This window comes from Elgaria multicarinata, chromosome 1 (genome assembly GCF_023053635.1).
Source record: "Elgaria multicarinata webbii isolate HBS135686 ecotype San Diego chromosome 1, rElgMul1.1.pri, whole genome shotgun sequence".
Classification (NCBI taxonomy): domain Eukaryota; kingdom Metazoa; phylum Chordata; class Lepidosauria; order Squamata; family Anguidae; genus Elgaria; species Elgaria multicarinata.
Window position 1 is genome coordinate 117,421,355 of NC_086171.1, and position 17,027 is coordinate 117,438,381.

General features: G+C 42.2%; 1 protein-coding gene across 1 annotated transcript in view; it reads left to right on the plus strand.

Moving 5' to 3' along the window:
• Positions 1 to 13,821: 13,821 nt before the first annotated feature.
• The window catches only part of SLC25A24 (solute carrier family 25 member 24), a 32,613-nt gene continuing 29,407 nt past the window's right edge, over positions 13,822 to 17,027 (plus strand). Inside the window, exon 1 of the mRNA XM_063135458.1 lies at positions 13,822 to 14,044. Within this exon, the coding sequence (XP_062991528.1) occupies positions 13,862 to 14,044 (183 nt within the window). The 5' untranslated portion in view covers positions 13,822 to 13,861. The remainder of the gene's footprint in view (positions 14,045 to 17,027) is intronic.

Below are 17,027 nucleotides of genomic sequence, written 5' to 3' on the forward strand. Positions count from 1 at the left end.
AGTGATTGGGGAAGTAGCCATGAGAAAACTGATTGTGCCTTCTCTCAAAACTGCAGATCTGTTAAAGTGGCAGACACAGAGCTTTATCACACCAGCATTATATTGTGCAATCACTGCTAATTGCATGCAAAGGACTCATAAATTTTCCACCTTATAATCTGCTTTGACTGTGAAGTACTCCCATGCATCCTGCCTTAATTGTGCTATAAAGCCAAAAGATTCGCTGTATTTAGCCCCTACTTTTTGAGCGTATCTTTCGAGCCGCTGCTGGGGCGCAGGAGCAGGATTTTAAATAAATGCTTACATCTGTGTAAGCTTTAAAGATAAAGACACCAAAATTGGCACAGTAATATATATTAGGGAGAGCGTTAAACATACCAAATTTGAAATGATTTGGGTCATCCGTTGATTTTTAATGATTTTTTTTTTACATTTCCTCCCTTAAACTCACTTCCTGGTATGCAAAGGATCACTGTTGCCCAGTAGCAAAAACAGCAACAACCGTGAAAGCTTAGCGCTACGGGGATAATCCGAGGGAAGCAAGTACATGGAATGAAGCTCATAATCTTCCTGTTGTAACCAAGTTGATCAGCTCAGGGTCTTGCTATTTACTGTGCAATCTGTACAGCACCATGTACATTGATGGTGCTATATAAATAAATAATAATAAGATAGCACTAGTTCAGAGTTAATAACTCTGGGCAACAATATGTCAATTTCTTGGCACTCAGGCAGAGGATGCATGTGAATGGGGTGCGGTGCACTACTGCAGAACATGATGTATTTGCACCACATGGAGACATGGAGTAGGGCCTGCACAAATGGTAGAAAACCTATTTATTTATTTATTTATTTATTTATTTATTACATTCCTATACCGCCCAATAGCTGGAGCTCTCTGGGCGGTTCACAGAACAAAAAATGCTATCATCTCTGCAGACTGCCGCAAGCCTTTACATAGGCACAATTTGCCACCATGTACACAATGCCAGCTGAGATCTCCATACTCCAGCAGCTTTATCATATCTCCCCGTAAACCACCTCATTTCTGGAATATTGGTACTGTTGCAGATAAATAGGAGCTGGCAACCCTAGAAGTCAGTAACAAAGTGTCAGTCACCATGCCTCATGGGTGGTTCCTCCATATTTGGTGGGAGAAGTGTGAGAAGAAGAAATCATCTTTACAGGATTGGCCTCTGTAGGGACAGAGGGTAAGCAAAGTCAACATTATGTAATATAAGCCTCATTCTTACAAACAACTAATGTGGAAGAGGAGCCATATAGCAGAGAGGAAATATATACTTTATTTCCTAGCTGTAGAGAAGAGAGGAAATAAGACAGAAACAGAAGCAAACAACGGCAGAATACAGAGTGTTTTACACATAAAGGATCTTATATCAAGGCAATATTGGATAATCATTCAATAGTGATGGTAGTGATCATGGAGCAAACAAACATCTGAAGAGGCTGCCTGCAAAATACAGATGAAGCTGGCTGGGATAACTTTAACAAATGACAGCCACACACACACACACACACACACACACACACCCACCCACCCACCCATACCCATTCATGTCAAGCTGCATAGTATCAGGCAAGTACCAGTCAAGTAATTTTGGAACACGAGACAGAAAAACTCAAAGCATCTCTTCCATCTCCAACAATAATAAATTAAGCAACTAACGATTCACTGTCTTTTCATAACAACCAAAATTGGCTGCCTGAGGCAATTGCCTCAGTCTGTCTAATGGTAGAGACACCCTGCTGATGGGATCATATTACACAGGTCTTTAAAGGGCTACACTAGCTCCATATTAATTTCCAACACCAATTCAAGGTGTTGCTGCTTACCTTTACAGCCCTAAATGGGTTGGGACCTAAGTATCTGAAGGAACACCTCTCTCACCGGTCTGCATCTTAAGAGCTTTAGAGTAAGTTCTTCTCTGAATTCCTTTACCAGGAGAAGTTCATTGTGTATGAACAAGGGAGGTGTTGTTGTCAAAGTAGTTCCTTTGCTTTGGAATGCTTTCTCCAAAGAAACTTGAATGGTACCAACATTATTATATTTCCAGTATGAGTTTAAAACTTATTGATTTGCCCAGGCATTTTAAAGTCTTAATGCTGGAGTATGTTTTGCTGTTTTTAAGCTTCTGATTTGTTTTTATTATGATGTTTACTATTTTATTGTATTGTATTGTATTTGTGGCATGTTTTCATCTCTTCATGTGAGATGAAGATACTCCCCCAGTATCTGTTAGGAGGAAGGGTGGTTTACAATACTTCAGATAGATAGGTAGATAAATAAAATAGAACCAGAATTCTGAATATGGTAGAACAACAACACTGTAGTTGCTGAATGATCCAAAAGGCTATTTAAAATAAATCTCAAATTTATTATTCAGTAAAAAATAAACATGGCTGTTATTTTTTTATCTCAAACCTGATAACTATGTTTATAGCCTAATGTTATATCTCCCTCTACTGTATTCACAGTATCACTACAAATGAGTTAAAGTAATATAACACACACAAAAAGGTACCTCATGTAATTACTGAGATGTTGAGTATGCATGAGTAAAACAGGATTCACAAACTTTATTGGTTGTTTTGCTTAGCATATTTTCAACAGCTGTGGGATTTCATCCTCATCCTTGTTATTCACTTCTTCTGCTTACCAATCCAAAACCAACATGGGCCCCCCTGCATGTATTGAAAGAACTAGTACATTTAAAGATTTTTATGGAGGTGTCCAGATGTCACTGTCTTCCATTTGTAGCCCTCCCGTGTTTTCCCACCAATACTTGACTGTCTTCTTACCAAAAGAAAACTAAATAAAGAAAAGACTGAATTGCTACTCAAAACCTTTTGACGGTGAGCATCTCTACATTAAGGGGAAATTGCATTGCTCACCCAGGGCTTTGTGCTTCCTGCTTCTTTTGTGTGATTGTTATGGGCTGCATTACATGGGCAGAGAACATGGGTGCCATCCCCTCCGTTCACTTCCATTGAGACAGCACCATCTGGTGGCTGAAGATCCTACTTTTTTCTGGATATTATAACATTAAAAGTTGTTATTTTAATAGTGGGATTTCCAGGGAACAGTGCAGGAGTCATCCTGGTTGTTGACAATGTCGTGTAATGGACCTGCAAACTTCTGAGTGGCCAATCATGAATGTGCAATAAATTGCTTGCTATAGGAGCCCTGTTAGCAATAGGAGCCCTCCATCTGGAAGCACCTCAAATGAAGTAGGCAGTGCGCTATCCCTATCCCACAATGCTTCCCTACAATCTGTGCATTCAAACAATGTGGGAATGGGATTTCCACCCATATTGGTGTACACACATAGAGATCCTCCACAGAGGAGCTCTATATGTGTACTTAAGTATGCATTCCCACATTGGCCAAATTCACAGACAGCAGAGCAGTATTTTTTTCCACAGTTAACAGTGAAGGAGTGGTGGCTAACTTGTTCAGTCCTGTGCACACACACCCGATAATATGATCTTTCAACATGGGATGGAGATTTGTGTGAACCTCTCTTATAAAGCTCTTTATTAAAAACAGACCAGCATCATTCTCAAGTGAAGCATCCCTATGCAAATCATTGCCAATACCCATGAATTAATATTGTTTAGTTTGCTTTATAGAGCAAGGGTGGGGAGCAAGTTTTGGGTGTGGGCTGAATTGAGTATGCATGATAGATAATGTCAGTGGGTGTGGCCATGCATGTTGACATAATTGTCACATCCTACCACCACCAATTTTGCCTTTCTAAGAGAGGCTAGGAATTGCTTGAAGAAAGAGACTTGACTCTGGATTTCAATGAGAGAGCAGCACTCATTGAAATCCAGGGGCAGGGCTTGGGGAGGCAGGTGGGCGGACCTTGCAGAGGAAGCCCAAGCCTCCGCAGGCCAAGTCATGGACAAGAGGGTCCCCACTGCTGTTATGGAGGATACAATTTTCATGACAATGGGGATGACATAAGAGGAGTTTCAGTGGGGATGACGTAAGAGGAGTCATGTTGAACAATCCCTTTAGACTGGTATATCTAGTGAATCACAAAACCTAAACAATAGAATCCCAAACATCACAAGCACCTTATTTCTATGCATTAGCTTGGAGACATGAAGTCACTGATGCTAAAGTGTCAGTGGACAGTCTCCCAGTACTGTAGGGTGCATGATATTGGGTGGCCGAGAGCTTATTAGGGACCTCCAGTCCCTAATTCATTTATAGGCTTATCAATAATTATTGGCCTGAGGTCATTGGACTTGAGAGTCAGTTGTGGAAAAAATTAAGCATTGAGCCAGGCATGATGTTAGGTGTCTTACAGAGGACAGTTACCCAGTAGCAGGACATGATATCTGGGGTAGACCAAAGCTTGCTTCTGGAGGGCAAAACCTCTTTCTTATTCACATGCATATCAACAAAAGACTTGGGGGCATCATGCTTGAGAGTGACTTAGCAAAAATGAAGTGTTGGGCAGAACATGATGGTAAGGAGTCTTGTAGGGAACAGTCTCTCCATAGTGTGTATAACCTCCCCTAATTCCCTAATTATTTCCCTAATTCCTGCCTCCCAGTTGTACTCTCTCTTTCAGTAGCCAGGCAGTGCACTGAAAAACTCCAGCTCATGCACGATTTTTAAAAAATACTGAGCTCAATAGAGCTTTGGTGGTGGTTTACCTTCTCCAGTGAAAGAAAGAAGAAACTGAGGCCTTAGCTAGACCTAAGGTTTGTCCCGGGGTCATCCCTGCCTGCTCCCGGGATATCTTGTGTGTCTAGCTAAGGCCTGAGTTGATATATGGGATGTAGCCTGGAACATAAAACATTAACAATATTTTGAAGTAATGCACCTGGTGCAGACACTCCATTGTAACATGTGTCTGATTTGCCTTTTCTCTCTAAGGTGATTAATAAAATATATTGAAAAGAGTTGCAGCTCCTTAGAAAGTGAGCCATAAATATATTAATGTAAGTGGGTGGAACACAGGAAGGCTATAACAGGCTGTCAAGTACATTTTCTTCTGTACCACATTCAGGGGAAGGTGGGAATACAATTCCTGTAAACGCCTCCTTTCACCAACTTTAGTGTACTGGAATGTCTTGTCCTCTGATTGGATAAAAATTAGCCTGTCCTGGCTTTGTGCCTTTAACAGCATTGCAGGCTGAAGTGCAGAAATCAGCAGCTGAAGATTTCCACACCATGGGAAAAACATTGGGTTGGATCCAGGATCTGCTTTCTATGTCAGAAAGGGACCTTCCACAGGAGAAAGGGGTCCGCTTACAGAAAGTACTTCCAGCCAATTTTTAGGATCCCCCACCCCAACACTCACACGCCCCAACTCACTCCATTTGGCAGGATCTCCTATCTGTGTAGCATTTTCAAGGGGCTGAAGAGGCTATTCTGGGAAGGAGGGAGTGGGGAATCTCCACTTCCTCTAGCATAGTTGATTCATCATGATTCTGGATCCAACCCAATGATCACCTCCTAATGTATGCATACGAAGGTGCTATTATAGCCAGTTTAAAAGTTGGCAACCTTACTGTACACTGAACAAGGAAGGTAGAGGAGTATCTGGCATCTCTGAGAATTCAAGTTCTGGCACTACATTCTATTTAATTGCGCAAGTGCAGGTTTGTGAACAAGACAGTTCTTCTGAGCCTATTAATAAAAGATATCAAGTAAGGTTTCACATGTCTTAGAAAAAGAGCTATAAATATAGTCAGATGTGGGTGGTATTGAGGCTGATGGGAATCACACTAATTAAAAGGCTGTACTATACCAGACAACACATGCATACATCAGACATTTTAATGAAACTATTGTTGATACTAATATCAGTACAACACATTTTATGCAAGCACGACCACTCATAAAGTTAAATATAGTAACAGTAGAAGCATACATAGCTCATGTTACTCAAAATGACACTCCAGTTATGCTACCCTGGACAATAGCAGAACGAGAGAAGAAAACCTTTATATTAACCAGGAGTTCCATAAACCATCCAGCCTTTCATAGGGAAGTATAATATACAATGTGGCTAATAACTGTAGTGATATGGCAGAACTAAGAGGTCTTAGTTATATGGTGTTTTTAGCATGGGAGGTGGATAGGGCTTTTGTACCTCAATAGCTGTGAAGAAAAGGGAATTTCAGCAAGTGCAGCTTTTTTTACCCATGTTTTTTTTACAAACCACGACTGGCACAATCACCTCTTCCATATAACTATTAAAGGTACAGGAGAGTCACCCTCCTTAGCACCTGGTAGTTGTAGATTTTTGTGCATATGAAAATGCCTTACTTTTATTAGGGTGACCATATGGAAAGGAGGATAGGGCTCCTGTATCTTTAACAGCTATAATGAAAAGAGAATTTCAGCAGGTATTTGTATGTATGCGGCATGTGGTAAAATTCCCCCTTTGTCACAATAGTTAAAGCTGCTAGAGTTACAGATACAAAAGAGGGCAGGGCTCCTGCAACTTTAACTGTTGTGATGAAGGAATTTCACCAGGTGCTGTATACATACAAATGACACCTGCTGAAATTCCCCTTTCAATACAAATGTTAAAGATACAGGAGCCCTGTCCTCCTTTTCATATGGTCACCCTACTTTTATTCCTGAATATTTCTAGTAATTATGATTCTTTGCTTAGAACAATGCCAATGTTACCATATGTCTGCAAACTACTTCTCTGTGTGCAGGGAATAAATGTTTCTGGAACACAAATGACTAAGGGAAATTTAAACCTAGTATGCTAAAGGAAGCATTTCCCACTTCAAAACAATCTCTGTTCTGCCAGAAGACTTAAGTTTGTTATAGGGCAGCATATAATTATTATAAATGAATAAATAATAAATACTGTCTGTATGGTAAAGCTGGCACAGAAACTAGCATATGTACCAAAATACACAAGATAACAATGTATGTAACTTTGGGTCAAAATCAGTGCAGTGCCTTTGCAAGGTTGGATTGCAATTCCTAAAAGCCTCAACCAGCATGGCCAATGGTAAGGAATGATGGGTGTTAAAAATGTCTGGAGATTGCCTATCTCTGCATTAAACCATATTATTTCCAATATAATGTTTGCACTTCTGTAGGCTGTTTGGAAGACTTTATAAGTAGAACTGTATTTCAGTAGTTAGTTATCCATAAGACTTTAAAATAATAATAATGCCTAAAGTTTTCAAGGCAATGTATGATGATTAAGAAAATAGCACAGTTCCTGCCTGTAGACTTACAATCTAATAGCAGACATGACACAAAAAGAAAAGGTATTGATAGGAATCAGAAAAAGAAGCAAATTCAAGTGCTTATTCTTTATAATTAATGTCCAGGTAGAACAGCCACTGAGACAGTACTGGGAGAGGCAGCCCTAATGGCACTTGGTTCCAAATTAACCAATGGAGTGAGCTGTGTGAAGGAAGGCTGGGGTCCACCCAGCATCCCTGCAAGATAGGCTTTGGACCAAACGTCAGATTTCCCAGATAGCCACCTCCCTAACCCCATCCCAAGACGGTAATAGCCAGCCCTTTAATGAATACGCACACAAACACACCTTAAGGACTGAAGCAGTTTATTTACACACACTAAAAACTAACACGTAAGGCTCCAATCAAGACTTAAGCAGAAGCAAAAGACACGAAATGGGGGGATAGGAAGGGGGGAAGGGAAGAGGGTTTGAGGTAGAAAGAAGTAACAAGCACACATCAATCAATCCCTTAAAAATTTAATCCCCCATAAATCCAACTACAAAGGCGATGAGTCCTCCCTGGAGAGTCCAGACACTTAAAACACAAAAAACCTATCTAAAACTGAGCCATAACCCAGCTTGCCAGGGATCTCCCGTTCTGTGCATATGTTAGTCCAGGAAAGATGGCTGGCCCCTGGTCACCCACTCCTTTATCCCTTTTTGGGTCTGGCAGTACCATGACCCACGTCAACCAATCCCAAGCCTCACTCAGGCTCTCCCCTCCCTTGCAAAGCCCCCCACCCCCGGCCAGGCCGTTCTTTCCCACAGCTGAAGCGAGTCAGAGCCCAATTAGCCAGACTTTGGGCTAGTCTGATAACTCCCCAGGTGCTGTTGTTGGGGGGAGAGCACTCAGATTAATGAGATGTTTTCTCAGAGCTGGACCTTGAGAGCTGTTCTCCAAAACACCCCCTCCCTCCCCATTAGGAACAGTTTGAACAAGACCACAGCCATCTTGGGCTGGTCTTCACAGGCTGTGTTGACTCACCTCTCCCTCTGCTGCAGCCAGTTGAAATGGCTGCTAATAAATGATGATTCTGGAAAAGGAGGAGTCATAACAACAGAACGATTTCAAAATGTAATGTTTGCTTTAACACGGCTAAGAAACTGGCGAAGGCAACCCTTTCTCCTAAATCTTATATGCAATTTATTGTTCAGGCAGAAATGATTAGCTGGCATGGGAAGTATGAATGACTCATCTCTATGTGGAAGCTGTTTACGCAATCACATTTTATTTATTTAGACTGCACTGTTCCAAGGCATACCCTTATGTTTATGCTTTTATAGATTTTAAAATTGAAATTAAAACAATTTCAGTAGTATAGTGCAAAATAAAAATCATAGCTGTGACTTGGGTGTTAAAATCCAGGGTAATTCCACAGAGTCAATATGGCTGTGAGATCCAGTGCAGTCCTAGGTCTATACAAGACTGCAGTCCCATACATAGTTAATTTTCTATAGCTCTTGTAGGATACTGGGTAACAGTTCTTTAAGACCTAGAAGCTTACCAAGTTCTTCTTCACAGATTTTCAAAACCTCATGGCAATGGCATTTAATGGGTAGAATATTTGTTTTCTAGCTGTTTTGGAGACCATCTATGTTTCATTCACTGTGTGGTCAGGAAGTACAACAGGAGAAGCAGAACATCTGTATCTGTGGAGATTACAACTTGTCCTCTATTGGGTTCAGTGATCTCATTAGCATCACCAACTCATATTGCTGTTGTAATAGGTTATGAGTACTTTGGGGAAAAAGCGGGCTAACATCAGCTTTATACTCATTCAGCTTTATATTCATGGCAATTGATTGTCTACACATCTCTACTAGTTGCACATCAGGTCCATCAATGTACTGTTTTTTTCAGATCCATTCATTTGGATAGTGTGACGGCCTTTGTAGAATCTAATATAATTATCAAAATGGTCCAGTGTCACTAACGTTTTGGACCACTGAGAAGAAACCCCTTTGTCCTTATTCAAGCCACAGGCAACAGAGTTGAAGCTTTGATGAATTGTAATTCAGCTTTTTGGCACTGGAATTTATCTTTGCATTTTCTTTGTTATAGAATGGCCACTAAATAAGTATGAAATGCCAGCTTTGCAAATGTGGTGATTACATCCCCCAGCTCTTTATATTGTCTGCCTTCTATATGTACGGGTGTTTCCAGATGTGTGTTTCTTACTCTATCACTGTCAAATCCAAATCTCTAATTTTTCTCTTAATGTTTTCTACATTATTGGTTGAATCCACAGATGTACAAGTATCCTTTTCTTGTCCCTTCATAAAGTTTACAAAAGGTTCCCATTCAGTTATAAATCTTAAAGCCGATTTATCTCTCGTAATTGCTGTGAGTTTCACCATCTCCGCTAGCTCAAACATCTTCAGTAGCCATTCCTCTGTTGTGGGCACTATTTTGCCCTTGCATCTTTGGGCATATAGTAATCTTAAGATTTTAAGAGGTTTCTTGGTGCAAATGTTGGTAAGAGCAGGGATCTTTTGAAAAAGCACTTCTGCCTTGGGTGTTGATATTACCTTAGAAACCATACTTCCAGTTGATATAGTAACAGAGAAGGTGACATAGCAACAAAATCTGAAGGAACGCCTCTTCCCGTATGTACCTGCCCGGACCCTAAGGTCATCTTCAGGGGTCCTTCTCCGTGAGCCCCTGCCAAAGGAAGGGCCTTCTCTGCTGTGGCACCCCGGCTGTGGAATGAGGTCCCTAAGGATGTTCGCTTGGCACCTACATTATATGCTTTAGACGCCAGGTGAAGACCTTTTTATTCTCCCAGCATTTTAACAATCTATAATTTTTTTTAACTTGGTGTTTTAAATTTGTAATTTTGCATTGCTGCTGTTTTTATCTGGTTGAACTTTTATATTGTATTTTATATTATGGTTTTATACTTTGAATGTTTTTAATTTTTGTGAACTGCCCAGAGAGCTCCGGCTATTGGGCAGTAAAGAAATGTAATAAATAAATCAATAAAACTCTTACAGCAGCTGGCATTCTATTGCCATCTAAAATGCAGGTAAATTTCAGGGCATCATGAGCCTATCTGGAGGTCTATAAATTTTACTTCCTTAATCTGAACATAACATAATTCAATATCATGAAATGATTATGGGTAAAAGAGACTACAGCAGGTCAGAAACAAGGGGGAAAGCTTTGGAACATAATCACTTTTGTGATTAAAATGTTCATATCCCCACATAATACAGCCTTCCCCAAACTGGTGCCCTCCAGATTTTTGGACTACAACCCAGTATTCCTAGGGGGAATCCGCACGTCGTACCGAGATCGCTTCTAAGCGACCCCAGTGTGGCGTGAAAGCGATCGTGTAACTTGCCTTTGGAAGAGCCGACGAAGAGACGACTTTGCCGCCACCCACAGACCTCCTCGCCGACTGGCAAGGAGAGCTCGGCTGAAGAAGGCGGGGTTGAGAGTGGAAGAAGCTCTCCACCCCGCCTTCTTCCTCCGAGCTCTCCGTCCCAGCCGGCGAGGAGGGAGTTGGGTGGTGGCGGGAAAGACGTCTCTTCGTCGGCTCTTCCAAAGGCAAGTTACACGATCGCTTTCATGCCGCACTGGGGTCGCTTAGAAGCGATCTCAGTACGACGTGCGGATTCCCCCCGATCTTTGGCCTTGGTGTCTGGGAATTATAGGAGTTGAAATCAAAAACATTTGAAGGGCACCAGGAAGAGTAAGGCTCACATAATAGGTTTTTAAAATGCTCATTGGCCACAATCCAATGCAGAGTTAAGCAGGCTTGATCAAACTAGGCCCCATTGGTTGAATGCAACTTTCAGTGCAGATGGGGATGGTCTCCAGTTATTTTATTTTATAAAATAAAAACCTCCCTGAAAGTAAAACACTTACATGGCAAGGAGCAGGCTCAGCTAGAATCTATCTCCCTCATGTGCTAGCTTTTACTTGCAAGGAGGTTTTCTGACCCCTCTCCCACCACTGTCAAATGTAGGGGGAATATTCAAAATTGATATGCCCTATTGCAGCTTGAAATGGTACCCATCTAGTCTGCCAATTTAGGATTCTACCACCTCGTTCTACTGCATGTCTAGACCAGGCCTCTGAGAAATCAATAGCCTATGGCCTAAGGTATTTCTCTAAAGCTGACTGTGAGGATTAATGAGGATGAATCAGAATTCTAAAGCTGTGATCCTGTGCAGACTTATTTGAGAAGTTGTATTGTACTCAATCGGTTTGGCTTCTGAGTAAGCATGCTTAGGCTGAGACTGGAAAGCACTTTGCATGATGACACCCTTATATAAAGCAGAATTCCCCAACCTGTTGCCCTACAGATGTTTTGGACTTCAGCTCCTATAAATCCCAGCCAGCATGTTCAACAGCTGGGAATGCTGGGAATTGTAGTCCAAAGCATCTGCAAGGCACCTGGTCGGGGGAAGACCTATGCGGCAGGGTCTTGCTATTTACTGTGTAATCTGTACAGCACCATGTACATTGATGGTGCTATATAAATAAATAATAATAATAATAATAAAGTGTATATCACAAGCAACTCCATTGAAATTCAGTCCATTGGTAATGAAGAAAGCTAACAGATGCCCTTTAAGAACTTGTTTGCATGAGCAACCAAGTGCTTATTAACCCAAATGAACAACATTTTTTTACATTGGCCCCATTCAGATAACACGCTAAACCATGCTGCTTAACCACAAAATGGTTAACGGATTTGTTAACCATGGTTAACCAATTTTAACCAAAATTGGTTAACCATTTTGTGGTTAGCAGCATGGTTTAGGGTGTTGCCTGAACGGGGCCATTGACAAGGTATCACAGGATGCACCTGAACATATTAGGTTGGATCCAGACTGAGTTGTATTTAGAGTAGACCAGATGAAATCAATGGGACAGTTATGGTAAGTTCCATTGATTTCAATGGGTCTAAGCACTTTGGATCCAGCCCATTATTATGAAAAGTACTACGCACACTCCGTATGGTGACCATATGAAAAGGAGGACAGTGCTCCTGTGTCTTTAACAGTTGTATTGAAAAGGGAATTTCAGCAGGTGTCATTGGTATATATGGAGAACCTGGTGAAATTCCCTCTTCATCACAACAGTTAAAGCTGCAGGTGCCCTGCCCTCTTTTGTATGTGGTCACTCTAGTATAGCTTCTGCACTTTAACTGTTGTGATGAAGAGGGAATTTCACCAGATTCTCCATATATACAAATGACACCTGCTGAAATTCCCTTTTCTATGTAACTGTTAAAGATACAGGAGCCCTGTCCTCCTTTTCATATGGTCACCCTAATACTCCTAAGGTAACACATATCATTCTACAAATATTGGAGAGAATTTGCACAGCTGGGTAGGACATTTCTGAATGGTAGCAAAGCTTAGCTTTCCAACAGTTATACTGGCAGGGCTGTGGTGCTTTCAATGGTGTGCAGAAATTCAGTTTTTGAATTTTCCCAGCATGAAGGTTCAGTGATGGGGGGGACGGGACTTCACCTGCTGAATCTTTGCCTATTATGCAGTTGTTATGCAACCTTTGGCCTTCAACTCCCATCAGCCTCATCCAGTATAGCCAATGGTGATGAATAATGAGAGTTGTAGGGCCACAGGTTGCCAACCCATGTTAAACGCACACACAAAAATGGCAACCCTTAGTATCGTGCACGTTGCACTGAGGTGAACACAGGCGAACACCGACAAGTACAATGCTATACATCCCAAAAAGATTTAGTCGGAAATCACACTGATTTCAGTGGGATTACTTCCATTTAAGAATGTTTAGCACTCCACAATCAGTAGCATGGTTAGCTCCCTAGCACAGCCTTCTCCAACCTGGTGCCCTCCAGATGGTTTGGACAACTGCCAGCATTACTGAACATTGGCCTTGTTGGCTGGGACTGATGGGAGTTGAAGTCCAAAGCATATCCAGGGCACCAGGTTGCGGAAGGCTGTCCGAGGGCAGGAATGTAGATCTCAAAATATTTTGGACGAACTCCCTAAAGCCCCTGCCAGCATGTCCCATTCCTGCTGGGTGTTAAAAGTCTCAAACATCTGGAGCTCTACTTTCTGCACACAGGGATATATTTAAGATTATTCAGCCTCTGACTGCAACTCCGATTGCGCATTTTGGGCAGCAAAACCTTACTGAACTCGGTGGGGATTTACTCCCAAGTAAACGTGCAGAGGATCGGGTGGACTGTAATACCCGAAAGAAAAAAATGCGCTCCAGAGTCTCGAGCGAGCAGCAGCAGCAGCAGCTACCTTCGGCATCCTCGCACAAAGGCCGCTCCATCTCGCACGGAAGGGAGGAGGCAAGAAAGAACCACGTCCCTCCTAGGCCGTGACCAAGCAAGCTCGGGGAACCCAATGAGAAAGAGAAGCCCGCGCTTCCCCTTCCTGATCCCTCCCTGGGTGTTGGCTCCTGCGTGCCATCGTTGCTAACGTTTCATTGCTCCTCCCAAAGGCTTGCGCGCACGAGAGAGGAAGCCCAGTGTACTTTTCCCAAATTGCGCGCGGGGGCTCCGCGTATTTCTCGGCCTCGGTCCCTGCCCTCCTTTAGCTACCCCGACTTCATCCCCCCACCCCTTCTCTCTTCTCTTGAAGGCTGCACAATGCTTCGCTTCCTGAAGGGCTTTGTGCTCTCGGAGGCTGCCTGCGAAGCGCCCGAAAGTAATTCGAGGTACGAGAATCTCTTCAAGAAGCTAGACCTCAATGAGGACGGCCGGGTGGATATTGCCGAGCTGCAAAGCGGCCTCAAAGCTCTGGGCATCCCCCTGGGCGATGACGCGGAGAAGGTGGGTACTTGAGGGAAGTGTGCGTGATTAAGGAGGCGGGGAAGCCAGTGCCAGTATTCCAGAATGCCTTGCTGAGGATTGGCCTAGTGTTTTAATGGCTGCTATAACTATCGCAGAGCATTTAGTGGAAAGTGTTTTGTTCGTTAATTTTTCAAAAATTTTTTTTTTAAGTCGTGCTCTTTCTGCATGAAGGGATTTCGTTAAGTCTGGTCCACCCTGCCTAAATATGCTCGGCATGTGGATTTTTACCTTTAATCGGCTAAAAAAAACAACACACCCAGGCGCTTCGCATTCATGTAATGAGGGCCAGTTCAGGTGATCAAATTGATATTTTGAAGACTGAATGGGGCTGAGTTCGGACGACACGCTAATCAACCGGGGTGGGGTGGCGGTAATAGGAACAGAATGGGAAACAACCGTTGATTAGCATGTCATCCGAACTCAGCCTGGGTCTGTGCAGCTTGGCAGGGCTGCCCAGAAAGAAAGAAAACAACGGTGGAGAGACTGAACCAATTTGCTCTGGTCCTAGTAAATCAAGCCCCCTTCCCCAGCTCCTTGTGTGTATTGTTGGCTTCTGGCTTGCTGCTTTCCTTTCTAGAGTGCCCCCCCGCCCAATAGATGGGCTTTTGTAGAAGGAAGTACTTCTTCACACAGTGCATAGTTAAATTATGGAATTCACTACCGCAAGATGTAGTGATGGCCACCAATTTGGATGGCTTTAAAAGGGGGTTGAATAAATTCCTGGAGGAGAAGGCTATCAATGGCTACTAGCCCTGATGGGTTATGTTCTACCTCCAGTAAGCCTGTGTGCACCAGTTGCTGTGGGAGGGTGCTGTTGTACCATGTCCTGCTTTGTTGGTCCCTGGCAGTGGCCGACAGCTGGTTGGTCATTGTGGGAACAGAGTGCTGGATTAGATGGACCTTTGGTCTGACCCAGCATGGTAATGTTATGTTCTTATGCATGGAGCAGCAGCAGGGCCCCAAACATCAAGTCTCCTTCAAGCCCCATAAACCTCTGGGCAGCTCTGTGGTTTGGAAGTTCTGACGGAGGCACAATGTAGAACTCGACCTGAGTTGCTTTCCCATGAGATGTTCACATGGCCCCTGCATAGCTTGCCTTTTGCCAGGCAGTAAAGATTTTAAAATATATATCTGCAGAGCCTTTGAGGCTTCATTTTTTTATATATTTTATTATATTCCTGCTGATCTGTTTTAATTTGCCCCCCACTATTCTGATCTTATTTATTTGTTTTGGATTGTCTGTGTGCTTTCATCATTGTAGTAGGGATAAAAATATTTTAAAAGAAATAAACTAACCCTGTAATACAAGTTAGGTGGGAGATGCAAGTCTGCTGCCGAAACCCACAGGCCTGCATCTCATACCCATCCCCGGCAACTTGTAGTTATTTTAGAATGTGTGATGTTGGTGCAATCCGAGTCCTTATTTTGGATTGTGATACCATCAAGCCATGTACCCTTATTTACTAGATGTGACCAAGGGTTGGAAGAGGAGGAAGAAATGTGAGGATTGTTTTTGATGGCAGCCATGCATCTGACTTAATGTGTAGTTCTGTCTCTTATGATCAGTTTCTGAGATTATCAGAATGAAGTAATAAAGTTTCTATGGGAAGTTTTGCTAACTCTGCTAAATCTCCCAGTGACCTGACACAACAGTTCCACACAATACATAGAGGTAAATCTGGGAGTGCAAGGAAGTGTGCACCCAATGGAGAGCTCTGGTTAATCATGGCTCACTGACAAGTGTACCATCATGACGCATGTGTTTGGGGCCATATTTTGTCACATTCTTCATTTATATGGCTATATCTTATATGGGTATACTCTAAACAATATTTCATGTGAAGTGTCTTGTAATCTGAACGGACTACAGATCTAGGGAGAAATAAAACCTTTCCTGCCAGTATGTTTTGGGAGAGCATTTATATCCTCAAAGCTTAGTAGCCATTTATAAGAGTTGTGGCAGTACCAATGAGGGCACAAGGGATTTTGGCACTCGAGGCAGAAAATCCAATGGTGGCTGCCATGGTGGTTAAAATATAATAACAAAAAGGTAAGTAAAAAAAAATCTTGCTATTTTTTATTGTGAATTTAACAAAACAGAACTGAAAACAAAATGTGGGGTGGGGAAAAGAACAAAGAATAAATACATAGGAATGTCATTTCCTTCCAATCATGTATACCATTCATTTTAAAAATGGGGTGAGAGTTATGCATAGTTTTCAAGAAAAGCAGGCCAAGTATCCATGTTTTTATCCACTCGCAAGTGGCGTCTATATACCACCTGTTCCAATGTTGATAGCATTGGTAAGTCCTCAGTCCATTGCATTATGGGAGGTGAACTTTTATCCTTCCAATGTAATAATATCAGTCTTTTAGCTGTCATAAGAGCAATTTCTTAATGGTAACATCAACTTGTCTGCCTAATGCTAGGGCTGGTCCGATGTTCGTCATTAAACAAACACAGTGAAGATAATTGTTTTAAACTTGTATCAATAAGAATCTGACATTCCTAGAGCTTTCTATGGGTTACCAAACCTGTTGTGCTACATTCTCATTGAGAAACTTGCCCCTGCAACTATGTATCTGTATAAGATGCAGCTTTTCTTTTGTGGTAGTATTATTTGAATCTTGTGCATTTGCTTTCAGGACAGGAATAGCAATGTGTGGATCAAATAATAGCAAGCAGTGCATGAGACTTTTGCTTGTGTGGGGGGCGGGGGTGGGGAGGTTGCATCCAGATATTTGTGCTTACGTGAAAGATGCTTCTGTTTTAAAGCACATTGCTACATTTATTGCACAATCCTATGCATGTTTGGAGATAACAAAGCCATAGTACAAAGCTGTGCTGGCTGGGAAATGCTGGGAGTTGTAGGACTCTAAACATACATAGGATTGCACCCTAAAAGGGTCTTATGGTTTTAGTATGCTGAACTAGAAATTGACAACAACTAGACACTGGTGT